Source organism: Balaenoptera musculus, chromosome 5 (assembly GCF_009873245.2).
Source record: "Balaenoptera musculus isolate JJ_BM4_2016_0621 chromosome 5, mBalMus1.pri.v3, whole genome shotgun sequence".
Taxonomy (NCBI): Eukaryota; Metazoa; Chordata; class Mammalia; order Artiodactyla; family Balaenopteridae; genus Balaenoptera; species Balaenoptera musculus.
The window spans coordinates 104,180,640-104,200,250 of record NC_045789.1 but is presented as its reverse complement, the minus strand read 5'-3'; the positions used below and the strand labels follow the sequence as shown (position 1 = coordinate 104,200,250).

Here is a 19,611-nt window from a genome sequence, read left to right as displayed (position 1 = left end):
AGAGGTCAGAAGAGGTCAAGGGAAGAGGAAGAAGTACTTTTATTTATCTAGCTTTCTTGTACTGACTACAGAAGGAATCAGAGAGTGAGTGAGAAGAATTCACAGAACACCTGTCTTATTATAGCTTATTACTGTGTGCCTTTTGAATAGAAGACAGTCCGCTTGGAGCTGGCCTTTTACTCTTCAAATATATTCAGAAACGTGTGCCAAAATAGATGCATAGAAATGTTCATTTTGTGGAACAGGAATTTAGGCAGGACTCAGCTGGGCAATTCTGCTCTGCAAAGCATCAGTGGGGATCACTTGGTGGTATTCAGCTGGATGCTGGGCTAGGCTGGAAGGTCCAAGGTGGCTTCACACACGTGCCTGCTTCAGAGAGTAATAATGATTTATATTCATCGAATGTTGACCAGATGCCAGGCCTTTTCTAAGCACTTTACAGGAATCGATTCACAGAGTCCTTATCCAATCTTCACCCTTAGGTGGGCACTAATATTAACCTCACTTTACAGATGAGAAAGCTGAGGCAGAGAAAGACTTGAGTTGCACAGGGTCACAGTTCTAGTGAGTGGCTGGACGAGGGTTAGGGTGTCTGGCTAGGAAACCTGTAGGTTTAACACCACACCAAAGAACTCTGGCACCTCTGCATGCGGAATGGGGAAGGCTTCCTTCCTGAAGTAAGAGGCAACAGAACTGGCTCTGGCAACTGCAGTCTGGCAGAGCTCATTCTCCAGTGCTCAGAGCATCCGTCCTCCTCTGATCTGGCCGAGGAGCTGATGGGAAATGTCCCTGTTCCCACCGAGAACTCCTGTGGGGAAAGAGGGGGATAAGAGCCAACCTCTCTGAGCATGGCTCGCCTGTGGACGCACCGAGCTGTGTAATCCACGGTTCAACGTTATCAAAAATCTCGGTTCTCTTTCAGGTTGATGCACTTCAGAAAAAGCACCATGAAGCAAATTTGGCTGTGACTCCTTTGAAGGTAATACATGTGTGAAATCAATATGAAATGTCCCTTTCAAAAGAAAAAAGAGCTTAGTATTTTTCCCATTAGGAGGCAGTCCATCTCTATTGTATAAAAACACTGGAAAGAAGAAGGAAAGAGACCAATGGCACCCCAAGTCCCTATTTGAATCTAACATTTGCATGCATTTTCTTCCAGTATATTTTACATGTGTCTGAGATCCTACTATACCTGTATGTCTGTGTCCGGCTTTTTCCACTTGGGAGTATAACCCATACAGGGGCTGTCCTTGTCTTTACCAGCCTTTGAAGCTGCTGTTCATGCTGCAGTCTAAAGCAGGAGACACCGCAGTTCATAAAGCTGCCAGACCCTTTCGGGTGTTCAAATCCCTCTGTCCATTCTCCTTCCCTCTCTCCCTCCCTCCCTCTCTCTTTTGCATTATTGCACATAAACACCATGTTGCACATTTTATATTAGAAAAGTTTTCCCCACGTATCTAGACATTTCTTGAGGACAGATTCCCAGAAATGGCATTACTGGCTCACAGGGTTTAACATGCTAATTGAAACTGTAGTTTGGTTGAGGTGGCACGTTTAATCTCAAATATGGCACCTGGATTTGGGCAGTGGACCTGGAGGGGCTGCTTTTTCTTTCTACTCTACTAGGAGGGGCTCTGGCTGGGAGTTAGAAGGACATGGTTGAGCCCCGGGACCCCACTGACTTGCCAAATCCCACTCACTCTGAAATAACAGTAATTCCTGCTCGGCTGCTCTCACAGCTTCTTCTGACCCTCCATGGATGGTGTCCATGGAGAAGTGGAGAGAAAAGTGTAAAGCTCTTGAAAATGGGAGGTTTTCTTGCTCCTTCGTTATTTTCATCATTTGCTATGTACCATTTACTTAAATGAGGACCGTAATCCCTTGTACACGACAAAGTGCTTTACAAACTCAAGATGGAAAGAGAAACAGCACCAGCACCACGTCATTCACACGAGGCAAGGCCTGAGCAGAAGAGGTCGGGCTGGACGGGAGGAGCCATAGCGATCTGGGTTCAAGATCCAGCCCCTCCTCAGGGCGTCATTCACCGCTGGAGGCTCAGTTTTCTCATCTGCAGATGGGAATCATGATTCCTAACCTGGCGTGGGAGGTTTTGTAAGGATTCTAATGACGATGGCCACTCTCTGTTGAATGCTTACCATGTGCCAGGTACTCCAGACATATTTTCTCAATAGCACAGTTTCTCAACATGTCAGGAACATGTCAGGAACATGAAGGCTACTCTATGGATAGGGAAACTGAGGCTCAGAGAGATGCAGTGCCTTGCCCATAGTCACACAGAGCTACTCAGTGGCAGAACCAAGATTTAACCCAGTTCTGTCTGATGCCAAAGGCTGCAACCTTCCCCTTGGCCTCGCTGTCTCTCCAAGAGCCCAGTGGAGTCATTGTCACCGTCAACAATGGCCTCTTTCTTGGGAGAGCTGCACATAGTAGGTGTTCAGCTGATGCTGGCTGAATGAAGAGGCCCCGATGTTTCAGGGATGTGATTCAGGGGGCCTGGGGCACCCCAGCGTCCAGGTCAGACCACCCTCCTATGCTGCCTGCCTGCGGTACTGGGCACCCGGACATCACTGCCTAGAAACTGATGTGCAAAAGTCCCCGACCCTCTGGGATGGGCTTGGAAGGGAGTTCTGGCAGGAAGGGGTCATCACCTCCTCCGATGGAGCAGGAGATGGTGAGAGTCTATCAACCCCTCCGGACATGCACAAATGTGGGAGGTCATTTCACGGTGGGAGGGTCACGAACTCGCATCACTCATGTAACAAATCTCTCCCACGGGCCATGCTGTGCCCAGCCACGGCGTAGGGACGGTGCCGGGGACCCAGGGGAATGTCAGCCTTGACCTTGAGGATCCCCCAGGCTATGTGGGAGACAGACCCACAAATACAAAGATTAACTGCTGGGACAGAAGGAAGCCGGGAGCCTGGGCACAGAGAGACCCAAGTCCTGAGCGTGACGGAAGCCTGCCCGGGGAGACGATGCCCAGGCTGGCCTCTGCATGGATCTGCGCAAGGCTTTTCTGGGCTTGGGGCATGAGCTACAAAGGAGTGATGGGGAAGTTCTGGGGTGCCGGGGTTGGGGAGTGGACCCGTGTGTCCGGAACAAGAGGAGTGAGAAGGAGGGTGGTCGTGATCGGGCTGGAGAGGCACAGGGACAGGTCTGACCTTTCGTGCATGAGGGGCTGCCTGGGCTGGCCCCGTGTGCGTGCTTTGCCTGCACTATCTCCTTTGGTCCTGGTGCCCTGATGATGCCCAGGGTACAGATGAGCAAGTCGAGGGATAGAGAGGGGCTTGTCTCATAGCTAGCTGAAGTCCACGCTGCCTACCCGTCCAGAAGGCGTCCAGACAGCAGTGAGGAGCCCCTGGGGTGCTGGGCAGCAGTGCGGCCCCTTGTTTTCAAAGCTGGCTCTGGCTTCTGGGTGGAGGGAGGGATTGCAGGGAGGAGGCTGAGCTAAGGCAGGGCTGCGGGATGCAGAGCAGGGAGCCGAGGCCCTGCCCCCCAGCTCAGTCATCCAGCCCCCCTGGGAGTCCTGCATGCGTGGACCCACCTGACTGTGTCTTCCCTCCCACCCTTTCAGGCTAAGCTGGCTTCCCTGGTCCAGAAGTGTCGGGAGAGGAACCACCTGATCACACACCTGCTCCAGGAGCTGCACAGACACGGGGTGGAGAACCACCAGCTCTCCGAGACGGCAAGCAACGTGGTGAATGACGGGGCGCTGGCTGAGTACGCGGCCACCTTCCTGGCTCCGGGGGTCCCACAGGTAGAGTCCCACAGACAGCCCTGCCCTCTTCCTGTTGGGGCTGTGAGCTCAGCAACCTACCCTCCACCTGCCTGCCCTGCCCTGTCTCAATTCAGCATCAAACAAGCACTGTGGCGTTTATTTCACTAGATGGGTCTTTCACGTGTGCCTCAAGACCTTAGCACTTACTGCTTCCTCTGGCAGATTTTTTTGTCTGTCCTGTAGCCCCCACCATCCATCCTTCAGGGCACAGTTCAGGTGTGACCTTGCCCAGGAGCCTGCTCTAAATTCCGCGGACCACAGGATTAGCCACACGCCCCTCCGTCCTTCATTGCACATGGATATGACTGACGTGGGACATTCGAGGGGTTTGCCCCCTACTGTTAGGGGAGTTTTGTCAGCGTTTCTCTGTTGAAACCAGAGCTGCTTCATATCCATTTCTGTCTCCCTAGTGCCTGGCACAGAAAAGCTACTCAGGGAATATTTGTTGAATGAATGAAGTAATGAAGTAAATGAATGAGGATTTCCTCTCCTAACGGTCTACAGAAGAGGGAGGAAACAGAGGCTCAGAGAGGTTGGAAGTCTCTCTTGAGGTCACACAGCTACCAGGTAGTGCAGATGGTGATGGATACCAGTTCTGACCCAGGTCTAGTAAAGATGCTCCGGGGTCTCCGCCTGGCTCTCAACAGTGGTACCTGGGTGTCTGTGTACATGCAGCACCCTCGGGTGCTCAGCTGAGTCTGCCCATGTACACGCGCGCGCACACGCACATGCACACACACACACACGCAAGCACGCACACATACCCAGGCACACAGCCCCATTCCTGGGGACCAGCCAGCTGTGCCCCCACCAGGCTAGCTCAGCTCCTGACGATGCGAGGGTGAAATGCAGCTGCTGCCGTGCACGCAGCCAGCCCTGTTTTCCAGGGTCCCTCCTGGGCTCTGCCCCCAGGGGGGCCTGCTTTTGGCAGTGTAGCCCCAGGCCTGCGTCACCTTCCTCGGCCTTCCCAGCCCAGCCTCTGCAGGCCGACCCTTTCTGTCCCTTCCTTCCCCCACAGCCTTCAGGGTTTTAGGTGTCCTCTCGTCCAAATTGCCACACAGTGGACATGGACACCAGGAGGCCAAGGGGCCTGCTCAGGGCCATGGCAACTTGGTTCAGAGCCAGAATTTGAATCCAGAGCCCCAGACTCCCGGTCCAGTGCTCATCCCTTTGCCCGAGGGTTTCAAGCCTCTTCAGAGGCAGAATAAGGATGGAGAGAGAGGTCAGCATCTTGTCAAGGGACCGGGCACAGTCCCTGTGTGCAGAGTTCCAGGGAAGATATTGGATGCGGCAGGTGTCACCTGGGAGGGAGGCTGGCTGTGTGCTGAGAAGGCATCATTGCACTGAGGGCCCCACCCTCCAAGGGCTGCTCTCGGTCTGGCAGCCTCTGAAATTAGACCCGATTTGTTCACTGGGATTGAACAGGCTGACTTACATTGACCAAATTCACAGAGACTGAAGTATAAACCTGAACACTAACTTAATAGTTTCCCATGAGAGACTGAACTGCGTGCAGGATGAAATATTGGATGGATGAAAAAATAATCAGCATATTCTCTCCCTATAGTGGAGTTATCTGGAAAGTCAAGTTCATTCATTCATTTTTTTTCATTTGTAAGTCAATATATATTTATAGTCAGAAGGTCATTCAATGAGAACAGAGAGTGTTAATGGTGTCATCAGCCTGATGTGTTAGTTTCCTGTAAGGATGTGCTCCACATGACTCCCCTGGGGCCAGGGTGTCTCCCCACCCAGACCTTTTGAAAGGCTATGGCCAATCATAAGCTTCTACTTCCTCCTTTTAAGGTGACTTTGAATCGGCCGTGACCCATTTTGCATTATTTTGCAGTTCAGCTCACCAAGAACACCCCCATTTTCATGATCTGGGAGGCGGCTCACTGTTCCCTCCACAAACCACAAAAGCTTGGCTCTGCCATTTCATTCCACAAATATTTATTGAGCACCTATTGCCACAAGTCAGGCATAGTGCTTGGGGTTGGGGAGAAATGGTGAACCAAACAGGCCAAAACGTGCATGCAGTCAAAGAGAGAAATAATCATAAATTATAGCGAGCGTCAAGAAGGAAGGGCTTAGACAGAGACTGTGTGTGTGTGTCTTTGGAAAAGACCTTAATTGCTCTGAGCCTCAGTTTGCTCATCTGTAAAGTGGGAATATTACGACCTACTTGGCAGAATGGACATGAAGACAGTTGGAGATCATGAAGCACCTTGTGCAGGGATGTCCCACGAGTTAGGAACCTGGTCCTTGGGTGAGCAGTTGCCAAGGGGGCGGGTTCTGGCACCCAGGAGCCCTGGCTTCAAATCTTAGCTCTGCTTCTGTCTAGCTCTGTGGCCTTAGGAGGGGACACTGACATGTATCACTTACCCTGGGGACTTTATGTAACTGACTCAGGTAGTCCTTCCGTGGGGGAGGTGCTATTATTATCCCCCTTTCCAAATGGGAACACTGAGGCTCAAAGAGGTTACAAGTCGTGCCCAAAGACACACGTCTATAAGCAGCTTTCTAGCTCAGCTTTTTGTGTGTTAAATCATTTGCCTGAGCAGAGCTGGGATTTGAACCTGGCCGTGGGATTCTGTGCACTGCAGCTGCGACCCCTGTGCGAAGGGGGGTGTGTTGGGTGTCTTGCAGGGCTGTGGGGCATGTGGGCAGCAGCACGGGCTCTGGCACATACAGACTAGGCCTTCAGTGAGTCTGTCCCTCTTGTCGCTGGAAGGCCAATCCTCAGTGTGCAGATAAAAGGCAGTGGGAAAAAAACCCCTGTGATGTGTTTAAGAAGCAAAGAGGGCTCCAGGCTGGCTGGAGTGAGGGATCCCAAGTGGAGGAGTTCCAAGAGGCTGGATGGGAGGTCACGGACACCTGACTGCCCGCAGGGGTGTTTGCATTTGGTTCTACAGTGAATGGAGAGCTGCTGAAGGGGTGGAACAGGATCGATGTGCTTCGGGAAGAGGAACCCTGCAGGCCTGTGGGCTGGATGTCCACAGGTTGGCCTTGCACCCGCCCTGGTGGCCTTCCTCTAGCTCTGCTGGTTCTCTTCAGCTCGGGCATTGGTCCTGAAGCAGGAGGATTCCACGAGGCTAGCTTGGCCAGCTCTCCTACTGTCTTCCATCTGGGAACATGGGGTCTTGCCACCTCCCTGGCTTTAGCTGAGATGGGAGCACGGGAAGGGCGGGTTCCTTCCATTCTTGGACTCCTAAATGGAGACGGGGGGTTCTCAGTTCCACCCCATCCCCCAAACTGGCTTGACTGGGCAGGGCTCAGGGCACCTTCTCAGGACCTCTTAAGTTCCTCCCCCCTCCCCAGTCCCAGGACACCTATTTTTTCTGGATCTCACCAGGACCTAGGCTATTGACATTCCCAAGCCAAGAATGAGACACCTTCTTTGTTGCATGTACTCAGGTGTCATCCCCTTCTTGGAGGCAGATGCCAGGGTGCCAAGGGGAAGTAGTTCAGGGGTGCCCTCCTGCCCATGCTTGCAGGGTCCAGCCTGGGGTCAACTCAACAAATGGAAGGTCCATCAGAGACCTGGGTGGGTTGGCCCTGCCTGACTCCCTGCGGTTCCTGGGACGTGAGGATTATTGCCCTCTCTTCACACAGAGTTTCACCCAGCAGATAAAGACACCCCAGATCCTGAAGAATTACCACTCTGTGACAGTCCTCTGTGCCAAGCCACTCCGGTGCTTCACCTCCCAAAGCCGCCTGCTCTCTTAGGCCTTGGTAGCAAGGGGCGGGGGTTGCTGACCTCTTGTAGGGCTCTGTGAGGGTTGAACAAGATCCCACCTGAAATTCCCCTCACAGTGCTGTCACATAAAGACACTCACAGAGGATGTAGGGTCCCTTCAAGCAGAACCAAAGTACTGCTCCACTGGGGGAGGTCAGGGGATTGACGTACTAACACCTGAGGGTCATGGAGACCCCAGCCTCGGAGAGACACAAGCCACCTGGCAAGGAGGCTGCTAATTCCACTTCCTCCTGCCCTGCTTTTTCCTCTTTCTTCCATGTCCTGGAAACATCTTGCTCTCCTCTGGGCATTGGTCAACAAGATCTATATATGGGCCTTTGGAAATGGAATCTCATCTTGAAAGAAGCAGTGAGACTGAGAGTCCTAAACTCCCTTAATTCATTAAATCAACAACCCCGAGCCTGGGCCCCCAAGGATCCAGGCAATTATTTTCTCTTGATGTTCTACCTTTTATGAATTTGAGAATATTCCCCCAAAATTTACCTGGGGAGAGGGGTCGGGGAGTGGAGTGTGTAGGGGGAGGCTTTATCCATCTGCTACTGTATGTGGAACATTTAGTAGACGTTCATTTTTTTTTTAATTAATTATGTATTTATTTATTATTTATGGCTGTGTTGGGTCTTCGTTTCTGTGCGAGGGCTTTCTCTAGCAGCGGCGAGCGGGGGCCACTCTTCATCGCGGTGCGCGGGCCTCTCACTATCGCGGCCTCTCTTGTTGCGGAGCACAGGCTCCAGACGCGCAGGCTCAGTAATTGTGGCTCACGGGCCTAGTTGCTCCGCGGCATGTGGGATCTTCCCAGACCAGGGCTCGAACCCGTGTCCCCTGCATTGGCAGGCAGATTCTCAACCACTGCGCCACCAAGGAAGCCCTAGACGTTCATTCTTATTTCACTCTGACAAAACCCTGCAAGGACCATGTTAGTGGCTCCACTCTGCAGATGGAGAGAACAAGGCTCAGAGAGTTCAGCTGACTTGGCCAAGACCATGGAGCCCGTAAACAGCAGAGCCAGGTTTCAACCTGCGGCTGCCTGGCTCCAAGCCTCTCCAGGCCTATGGGATAAACGAGGAGCAGGAAGCAGGGGAAAGATCTATAGATCTCTGATCAGGTACTGAATATGCAGTGCCTCCAGAAGTAGTTTAGTGCCTGTGAGACTACTCTGTGGATACAAAAGTCAATGAAACCTCAGTTTCACTTTGAAGAAGTCTGTGTCTAGTAAGACTAGCTCCAAACCCAGGTGTTCACTTGAAACATAGCAATGAGCAGAGAGAAGGAGACTTATTTGGGAATATAATCCCTGGAGAAGGAAGCACACAAAATAGGCCTTGAAGGATTAAAAAAGAAGAGTTTTACTAGCTGGAAGGATGGAGTGAAGGCCCTCTAGGCTGAGAGACCTGCATGAGCAAAGGCACTGGGGTGTGAAGGGTCATGGTACTCGAAGACACATGGTTTTAGGGGATATAAGTGAAGTGCTCTCAGAGCAGAGTTACCATTGCCGCTTCACCTCTTCCTGTGTGCATGTGGGGTCCAGGAGGACAACTAGTCCACCAGGGGGTGGTGCAGGGACTCAGGTCCAGCCCAACCTGATTTCCTGGGTGACTGAGTCAGGAGTCCCCGGTGCAGCTCAGCAATCAGCTCTCACAAGGTGTCGAAGGGACTTCCACACAGAGAGAGTATTTCTCCTGGAGACTCTGCCGTCCAGCTGCCCTCATTTCCCCCCTTTTAACAGCTTTTAAAATGCAGTCATCAGGGCTTCCCTGGTGGCGCAGTGGTTGGGAGTCCGCCTGCCGATGCAGGCGACACGGGTTCGGGCCCTGGTCCGGGAAGATCCCATATGCCGTGGAGCAACTAGGCCCGGGCGCTGCAACTACTGAGCCTGCGATCTAGAGCCCGCGAGCCACAACTACTGAACCCGAGTGCCACAGCTACTGAAGCCCACGTGCCTAGAGCCCATGCTTGGCAATAAGAGAAGCCACTGCAATGAGAAGCCCGCGCACCACAACGAAGACCCAACACAGCCTAAAATAAAAATAAATAAATTTATTTTAAAAAAAAATGCAGTCATCAGTTTCCCTTTGGAGATTCAATTTGAGTAAAGGAAGTGGAAGCTTTTCCTCGCACCTGTATCCCTGGGAGCAAGTCCTGGACCCCTCTGAGGATCGTAGGCAGAGGAGGAGGGGAGGTCCTGCCTGTATGTTCGCACACACAGGGAGGAGTGGATCTGGCCAGAGAATGCACTTTCTGCAGCGGTGAGGGGGCTGGTTTTTCCAGTCGTAGTTGTCTGTAGATGGCTTTTCCAGCTGTGTCATGAAGAATAACTGCTGAGATGTCTTTTCTTCCAGACAAGCCATCACCTGGACGTCGAATCTGAGAAGACAGCAGTTGTAAGAGGTCAGTGTGATTTTCAGTTAGGAATAGTCTGCATGCTCAGACACAGTCCACACCGGCAGGACAATCTGACAGGTGGGCCAGGGTGGGGAAAAGCCCACGGTCAAGTGCAGACGACTAAAGGAAACCAGACCACACTATCTTGCACTCTCTTCCCTACTGACTCTGCCTTTTCATTTCACTACTTAAGGAGAACGCATTAGAAAACTACTGCCACTGCCAAAGTGGCCAAATTCTGCAACCCTGTAGTTTCAGTCCTGGAAATTTATCCTAAGTAAATAATTCTATATGTGGAAAAGCTCAATGGACAGGCATATTCATGCCAGGGTATTGATAACAGTGAAAAACTGTGGGGAAAAACTCCAGTATTGTTAATTAACCCATATTCACTGAGTATGAAGTACTAGTCACTAAAATGATGCTGATAAGTACCAATGTGATAGCATGGGAATTAGGATATCCTACTAAATTAAAAAAGGATAGAAAATGGAATGTATCGGATGACTACAATGATACAACTGTACGTGAACATCTGTGAATGATTGGCAACTTAGGCTAGAAGATAAACTAAAATACCAACAGTGGTTACTTAGATGGTAACATGGGTGGGGTTTTGTTGTTCTATTATTCTTATTGTTAAAAAGAAAATTAAGATGCTATCTGGCCAGAGAGAACTTCCCTGGGCCTTGTCTTATGAGTGCAGTGTAGTAGCAGCACTGGGGGAGGGGTGTTCCTAAGGGTTTGTTTAGGGTTACTTTGTTTTCAGGTGCTCAATATAAAAGTGAAGAAAGTATGGATAGAGTTACCTTTAGGTGACTGAGCTGCTCTTGATAACTGCTCGCTTAGCGATTCGTATTACTAGATTCTGTTCTTACAGCTGTGTGATCTTGGATGAGTTAATTAACCTCTCTGAGCCCCAGACTCTTATCTTTAAAAGGAGGATAACATGATCTTTTTCAGAATGTTAGTGCCTGACACACTGCAGGGCGCCAACAAGCAAGAAGAGGTACCTGGCTTCAGTTTTTAGCTGGTCAGGATGGGCCTGCCCTTCTGTACCTTTGTCTTCTATCCCTGCAGCCTGAGTTGGCATCTGTTTTCACAGTTGGAGGTGCATAAATTCTAGCTGGTCCTGCTTCTGCCACTAGTTTATGCAAGTGTCGTCCCTTCTCTGGGCTCAGGTTCCTCACCTTTAGAAGAAGGAAATGTACTAGATTAATTTAGTTACTTATTCATTCAGCATATCTAGAAGGCTGCCATGTGCCAGATCCCTGATAGGTGTTGCAGGGCTTACAAAAATGAGTCAGCTTCAGAGGTGGTGGTCCTTCTGCTGAAGGAGCTTACAGCCTAGTAGTGGAGAGTGAAGCAGGCAGGCAATTTTCTAGGATATCCCAAGACCATGGCAGTACCATCAGAGGGCTGTGAATGTGGCACTCAGAGTTCAAATGCACCCAAGAGGGCCTCTGTTGTGGGGTGAAGGGATCTGGGAATGAAAGACAATGAAAAGGCTCAGAGACTTGTTGATTTTCTTTTTAAGGTTATTTTATGACATATAGGTTTTTTTTAAATTTATTCATTTATTTATTCATTTTTGGCTGCGTTGGGTCTTCGTTGCTGCATGCGGGCTTTCTCTAGTTGCGGTGAGCGGGGGCTACTCTTTGTTGCGGTGCTCAGGCTTCTCGTTGTGGTGGCTTCTCTTTGTTGCAGAGCACGGACTCTAGGCACGCAGGCTTCAGTAGTTGTGCCACGCAGGCTCAGTAGTTGTGGCTTGCAGGCTCTAGAGCACAGGCTCAGTAGTTGTGGTGCATGGGCTTAGTTGCTCCGGGGCATGTGGGATCTTCCCGGACCAGGGCTTGAACCCGTGTCCCCTGCACTGGCAGGCGGATTCTCTAATCACTGCGCCACCAGGGAAGTCCGACTTGTTGATTTTTAGAATAGACTTCTGAACTGAGGCTTGACTGAGAACATTCTCTTCTAGCTCAGAAATACCTCCTGAATCCCGAAATGGACAGTGTCCTCCAAAGACCTTTGCATTCAGAGTCCTGGCCTATTCCAGAGGCTGAGTGGCCAGCACAGACAGTTCAACTGGATTCTTTGAAGGTGAGAGGACATCAGTCACTTAATTTCTCAAATAAACGTTTTTATTGAAAGTATAACTCACATACAGAAAAGGGTACAACTTGGAAATGTACAGCTCAATGAATTGTCATGGAGCGGTATGTGCCCATAAAGCCATCACCAGGTCCAGAACTAGAAAGTGACCACAAAGCACCCCTCTGTTTTCCCCTTCTAGTCTATTTTTATTATCTGTTTTTAAATTTTGTGTATTGGGTCATATCACGTGTTCTGTGTCTTGTTATTTTTCACTGAGTGCTAGACATCATGTGTGACAATGTGAAGATGTAATTTGACAGTGTCTTCATCCAGACAGGACTTCCTTTGTTCCGCACATCAGAACTGATTCAGAGATAATTCTAGTACTTATGAGATCTGTTTTATTTCTTGCTCACTCTTACTCTTAGGGCATAACCTTTCATGTTTCCAAGCAAAAACCTGTAATGTTTATCAGTGTCCTTCCCCAGCCACTTCCCACTCCATGAGGCTGTCAAAATCTCTGCTTAGCTTTCTACCTCTCAGCCACCACAATCACACACAGGCTTCACCTTCACTTGGAGGGAAATACAGCCTTCAATGTGGGCCAACTACTCTTGGCTTCTGTCCTTTCTTGAATTTTAGTCCCACATATCCTCACAGTCTTTGTAGCTCTCAGATGGTTTCAAATAGATCTTTTGCTATATTTTGTCCAGCTTTCCTAGATGCTCTTACTGGAGGTTTGGTCCAAAATGTCCTAATCAGTCAGAGCCAGAGAAGCACTCTTTTTTCCCAGAGAAAACCTATTTTACTTATGATATTTGGAGTCTGACAGGCCTGAGTTCCAATCTCAGCTGTAATTCAGTGTGATGTTGGGTGGATCACTTACTTTGTCTGTGCTTAAATCTCCTCATCTGTAAAATGGGGATAATGCTGGCTACTGCTGATATGAGGATAAAATCAGATAAGCAGAGTTGAATATGTCTCAGGAAAATAAGAGATGCTCCAAAAAAAAAAAAAAAAGCAGCCATTACTTAGGAGGAAACTGATCTTAGTCTTGGCATTTTATTTCAACTTATTATTATTGTTTTTCTTCTTCCTTTTATTCCTATGGCTTCTCTCTTGCCTTCATGCTTATATTAATTTTTTTAATCTAACAAATGGAGCTAATATTTACCTCTCGGGGTCTTTGGGACAATTCAATGAAGTCATGCACATAACATAATTACTGTACTGCCTGGCACAGGAGGTGTTCAATAAATTGTTATTGATTGACCTTAAACTTTTTTTTTCTAACTGGTGACTTTCATTTCAAATTACTTATCTGTAGGCTTATTATCTAGTAATGAGAACTTCTTTCCAGCTTTGATCTTTTTCTAGGAAAATTACATCTGACTTTTGATCTTTGACCTACCTTATTACAAGCAGGTAGAAGGCATGTTAGGCAAAGGGAATGACTCCTGCAAAGACAGAGGGGTGAATGCTCCTGAAGCATTGGGGGATTGGTAAGCAATTAAATGAGGCTGCAGCATAAAGGAAAGAGGAGTCTAGGAGATCATAATGATGATGTTGATAAGAAAAACAATGAGAAAGAAAACCCCCGCTTCCATTTCTTGAATGCTTACTATGTGCAATCCATCAGCTTTTCCAGTACTCACTATGGGCCCACAAAATAGATCTTGACATTCACTCCACTTCACCTGTGAGAAAAGGTGAGGCACAGAGAGGGTAAATAGCCAGCCCCAGGTCACACAGCTAAAGAGCTGAGGTTCCAACACAGGCAGTCTGGCTCTAGAGCTGATGCTCTGGTCATTATGTGTCCAGATCATGCTGGGCCTTCACTGGGGGGATGAGAGTTGTCTCTCCTGCCCCCCTTGAGGTTACAATCTGGAGTTCAATGTGAGAAAAAAACCCTCCAATGTCTGCACTCAGTGATACTGGCCAGAACCTGATAGCAAAGCTTTTGAGGAAATAGTTGGAGCATAAATTGAATGAATGGATGAACCCAAGTGCATCTTAATACTCTTATGGTTCCAAGTTTCTCAAGTGTTCCTCAACCTTCTTCAGAGTTCTCACCACACTGTAGAATGCTGCTGGACAAAAACTCCTCCTTTATTGGACATAATTTCAAGGCCACAGGATACTTTTGTTTCTTTATAGCGAGATGACAGAATAGTCAATGTAAATGTCTTTGTTCGAGTGCTTTACACAGTACCTGGTCCACAGGAGGCCTTGTTGGGTGGATTTGGATGAAGAGTGAGGTGGGAGGCGGCTGTTGGGCTCTTTCTCTAGAAGGTCATGCAGGCACCTCATCCTTATCCCCAGCATTGCATTTTGCCCACAGCCTTGGTTCTGTTCAGTTGTAACAGGCATTGAGGAGCGGAGCTCTCTGCCCTAGGAAAAACAGATTGCAGGCCATCTCTCTGGGCCGGCTTTTGGTAAGAGCTTCCCATGGTGAAAATGAACTCTAAACGACACCAGGGCATTAGTGACCTAGAAGGAAAACGAGGTCATTTTTGAAAGGCAGTAACTAAATTTGTCATATGTCACAATTATTTTATGGTTGAGCTTAGAGGGAAAAAAACCCAAAAACAGAGGAGTAGGAGGTTGGCATCCAGTGGACATTGCTTTCCTTTTAATGGAAAGGTCATCATCTCTTGTCACCGTGAGCAACAAAATTTACAGAGGACATGACTCTATGGAGATACTGTCAGTGATCGTCTTGTCAGGCCTTTAAATGACCTGGGGTTTGAGCCTTCCCCACCCCAATCTCCACTGCCTCGTCTATAACTCAGTGCTGATGGCATGTGCCTCACTGACATGTAATAGCAGCTGCCTGGCACAGAAAGTGCTCAATAAATGTTCGGTATTGTTGCCATCTCTTCCTTGGATAAAATGTGGGACCAAAGGGGCTTTTATGGACGTGTAGAAGCAGAGACCATTTCATTGTGCTCTTGCCTCCAGCTTCCCTGGCCCTCGGGGCCGACGCCCGACCCTGGAATGTGCCAGGCTTCCATCGCTGTGGAACCAGGGCTCCCTGTACAACGTCTGCAAGAAAAAGGTGGAATGTCCTGTCCTGGCCTCCAAGCTGAGCACCTCCTGCCATCCCCCGAGCTCCTGAGCCCCGCAAGGATCCTGGCTTTGCACCAAGAGCTTCGACAAAGCGTCTGCAGCACTTCCCAGGTCAATAAATCACCGTTGGAGTTATAAACGGAATAGGACCACTCACTCTCTGGGGCCATTTCCTAGACTCCGTAAATATTTGATGCAGAACTTTCAGAGAGCGTTTTAAGAAATTGGTGCACTCAAAACCCTCATTCGGTGGCAAGTGGCTTTGCCTGTGGCTTGGGGATCTGTGTTGATTGTCAGAGCTCAAGAGAAATACTGGACTTGTGAATTCTTAGGAGTCCAGCTTTGCAAATATCCAGGCAGCAAAGGCAATATTTTCTGTTCCAAAACCTACCGAGTGACCGGCCCAATGGCTCTCCACTGGGTATGATCCCCCCATCCCGCAGGGCAAAATCTGACAACGTCTGGAGAAATTTTTTGTTGTCGCAGCTGGGAAGCTGCCACTGGCATCTAGTGGGTAGAGGCCAGGGATGCTGCTAAACGCCTACAGTGCACAGGACAGCCTTCTAGAACAAAGAATTGTCCAGCCCAAATGTCAGCAGTGCCGGGGTTGGGAAGCCCTGGCCTGATCTAATAGCTCCTAACATTGTCAGCTGCAGAGAACTGTTTTGTTATTTTCCTGCCTGGGGCCCTTCCCCATGTTTTAAAAGATTTTTGTCTACTAAAGGAGACATTTAAGTAATTATCTCTTTCACATTTTAAAACATTAAAACCAATCAGAACCTTCTGATAAGTCCATTCATTCAACAGACATTTGTGGACATCTAATATACACCAGGCAATATGATATGAGGGAGAAAGAGGTGAGTCCACGTTGGCCCCTGCCCCAGGGGCTCACAGGGCAACAGAGGCACACGTGTAAACAACTCACCGTGCAGTCACGGTTAAGTGTGCCGTGAGATGTGAGACAAAGGGCTTTGAAGCCAGGTCTGCCTGGCTTTGGGGAATGGGAGGTCATTCCAGAAGGAATGGCTGAGCAGAGCCCATGGACCCAACGAGGTAAGGTGTTCAGTACATGGGTGAGGTGGGGAAGGAGGGAACAGCATGGGCAAAGGCTCTGAGGATGAAACTGAACTTTGGTGTGCCACCAGAGCGGGAACGTGCAGAGTAGCCCTTTGCCAAGCCGGGTGCAAAGAGTCACGGCCTCATCCCTATCCAGCATCAATTACTTCCTCCGGGAACAGGACCCTGCCCTGACCCAGGTGTGGGACCCAGAGGCAGAAGAAGAGTCAAGGGGGCTTGGGCCACAGGTGCCCAGACCCTGTCCCCGGGCTCACCGATCAGAGACATCATCTCTCTCCCTAGGAGGGGCTGGTGAGGGGCTTGTCACATAAGGACAAGGAAGGACCAGGACAAGAAACCGAGGGCTCCCGGGGCAGTAGGCAAAGCATATTGATTTTATTTTCATGTATTTTAGCTTTTTATGTGGAAATGAAAAGTGCAAAGAGTTCCCACACGCCCTCACCCAGCTTCCCCTGACGTTAGCACCTTATGTACCTAACCATAGCCCAAGGATAGAACTGAATGGATTTATTTTGAGGAGAACTGGGGGGCCATCAAGGTGTAAGAAAAGCACATCCATGAGCGAGCATCAGCTCATCAAGCTGCTACCGTCTTCATTAGCCCCCGGGACTGTCGTGGGCCATCACGTCCAACCACAGTTCCTTGGATTGGGTTACCAATGGATCCACCCATTCATTTGTTCATTCAGCATCTAATGTAACTGCCATGTGAGCTCCGGAACCTCGGGTAGGTGCTGGGAAACAAGACTACAGAAGATGCCCATCTCCGTCCTCCAGAACCTCCTGGAAGCCCTGTGGCCCCATCACACCCCAAGGAGTCCCCAGATTGGAAACCACTGCTGTCATCACTTTCACGGTTTGAATCAGCACAGCCACCCCATAACTGCCAACTGTGCGGCGTCCTGCAGAGCTGGTTTGCGCTCACCTCTTCTGCCCTCTCCTCCCTTTCTTCTGGGACGATGCCTTGAGCTTTGATCACTGGGAGTACGCTGAAGACAGGCTATGAACCGGCTGACGTCGGGGTCAGCAGCCAGCTAAGCCACAGGGCCGAGCCTGCCGGATGCAGTCAAGGCCATTTCTGGTCCCCAGATACGCCCACCAGGTTCAGACATCGGTGTTCTGTCACCTGAGTGCTCCCTCCCGCCTCTGCTCACATGCTGGGCTTCAGCAGAAAGGCCACCGGGGAAAATCCATTAAAGAAGCCACGGCAGTCTTTGCAGCGTAGCCCGATGATTCCACAATAAATCATGTTCTGAAGCCAGGAGCCGCTTATTATTAACCTGAGCCGTGAATCCGCCTGGGGCTGGCACTTTGGATTTCCTCAAGCTGGGTCACTGCTTTGTGCTGTGATTCCTCCTGGTGACACGTTTGCCGTGGTGGATGGTAGACTGCGGCATTTGCCTTGCCTCGACCGTAGACTCCCGTCCTTGGAAGGGGCCCCGTGTTCCCCTGCTGCCCCCTTGGTGGGCCTGATGGGGCCAGGGCCCAGCCTGGTCAGATGCTCCCAGGCGAGGGACAGGACCTGCTCGGGCGACCGAGTGGTGACAGGCAGGAACCCAGCCCGCAGGAGCTGGCTCGGGCCGCCCCTCCCACCACGAGTGACCCAAGGCCTCTGGAGACCAGCCAGATGGACCAGCCCAGCTGCCTCTGCAGAAAACAATTTGTCACACGGGGCTGTCAGCAAGCAGCAGTGGACGCCTTCTTGGGGGTGCCTGGCCGAGCTACGCAGAGCAGGAGCCCTGAACACAGTGAGGTAAATGCACACCCCGCCCCCGCTGCTGCGAACCACCTGGGCTTTTAGGCAAATCGGATGAGAGGGTTGCCTTGGCCCCTGGCCAAGCGGTTCAAGTGCTCAGTGCAGCCTCTCCCTGCACCTGATTCACTGCCATTCACTGCCATGCCCTTCCGGGAGGCATTTTGCTCCTACCGCAAAGCGGTCTGTTCAGCAAATATTTCCCTGAGAACCTGCCGGGGCAGATGAGGCACTGGGGGGCTGGGTCTCAGGGGTCTCACTCCAGGTCCCCATCCTCCAGGCTCCTGCGGGGACGGATGTGCAGATAGCCGGAGACCGAGTGGCATAAGCAGGGTGCAGCAGGGAGAATGCAGGGTCCAGGGGCACAAAGCAGTGGCTGACCAGCGAGGGAGGGGTCAGGGAGGGGTCAGTGGTGACTGAGGTGGGCCCCGCAGATGAGCAGGGCTCGGCCAGGGAGAGAGTCCTTGCGGGCGGGGGCAAACACACAGGCAAAGGCTTGGGGTGGTGTCGGGGGTAGGAAACCAGAGGTGGATGGATATACACGTGCTTCTATAATCCCCCGGTGGAAGGCGCTGCTTTTTTTTGCAATCCCACTGTGACTTTCCTGTTTGATTTTACATGTGTCTTTAGTATAGGGAAGACATTTTCATGCTTCAAAATTCAGAAGGCACAGAAATCTATATGGTGCAAGTCTCCTTCCCACCCCTGTTCCCGGTTCCCCTCCCCAGAGGCAAACATGACCCCAGTTTCTTATGACTCCTTCCAGAGATACCCTGTATATTCTAAGCAGTCACACACCCGCACACACACACACCCGTTTTACCTCGATGCCTGTGCTCTGGTTTTTTCAGTTCATTTATCTCGGTGATCATTCCCCATCAGAACATAAATTTTGTTCATTCAGTTTTTAAACACTTGCACTGTTTTCCATTGTGTGGATTTTAATAGCTCCCTTTCAATGGACATTCGCATTGTTTCTGATCTTTTGCTGTCAAAACCGGTGCTGTCATGAAGATGCTTGTACATCCATCCCTTCACTCACGTGTGAATTCATCTGAGGGCAGATTCCTAGAAGAGGAATTTCTGGGTCAGAGCAGAGAAGCCTTTGTCGCTTTGAGAGCCCTGTCCACACCCACTCCCCACCCCACTTTGAGACGGTACAGTTTTCGCTCCCCCTCATGAGGCTTGGGGGTCCCCGCCATCATGCACCCTAGGATGTGCTGATTCAATTCAGCATTTACTTTTTGAGCCTCAACCATGGACCAGCGTGGTTTGAGGCGCTGAACTAGACAGATGGGGCCCTGCCCTCAGGAGGAGGGGATACATCAGACTGGGGAGACGGCTCAGTGAACAGGACCCCAGGGAGGGACCGTCCGTGTTTCCATCCTGCAGGCACTGGCCGCCCGGACAGGAGGCTGATGCGTGGGCATGAGTGACCTCAGTGCAGGGAAGCTGGGGTCTGGCCGCCAGGGACGGACAGCTGATAAGGCCCTGAGGAACCTGTAGGCCAAGGGGGAGCAGAGAAGGTGGCGTCTGGGCTGAGCCATGATGGGCGATATTGTCCTGAGAGCAGAAGTGGTGGCCTGGGTGGAGGCCAGTCAGGAAGGGATCTAGGGCTTCTGAGCTACGCTTATGCCAGACACTGTGCTCAGTGGTGGACACTCCAGCCCGGGTT

At 50.5% G+C, this 19,611-nt stretch overlaps 1 protein-coding gene across 1 annotated transcript in view; it reads left to right on the top strand.

Annotated features, from left to right (window-relative positions):
- Positions 1-15,242, top strand: part of C5H4orf50 (chromosome 5 C4orf50 homolog) — a 49,016-nt gene extending 33,774 nt beyond the window's left edge. Inside the window, exons 9-13 of the mRNA XM_036852258.1 lie at positions 923-979; positions 3,596-3,778; positions 9,899-9,947; positions 11,920-12,041; positions 14,997-15,242. Coding sequence (XP_036708153.1) covers positions 923-979; positions 3,596-3,778; positions 9,899-9,947; positions 11,920-12,041; positions 14,997-15,242 — 657 coding nt within the window. The remainder of the gene's footprint in view (positions 1-922; positions 980-3,595; positions 3,779-9,898; positions 9,948-11,919; positions 12,042-14,996) is intronic.
- The last annotated feature ends 4,369 nt before the right edge of the window (positions 15,243-19,611 follow it).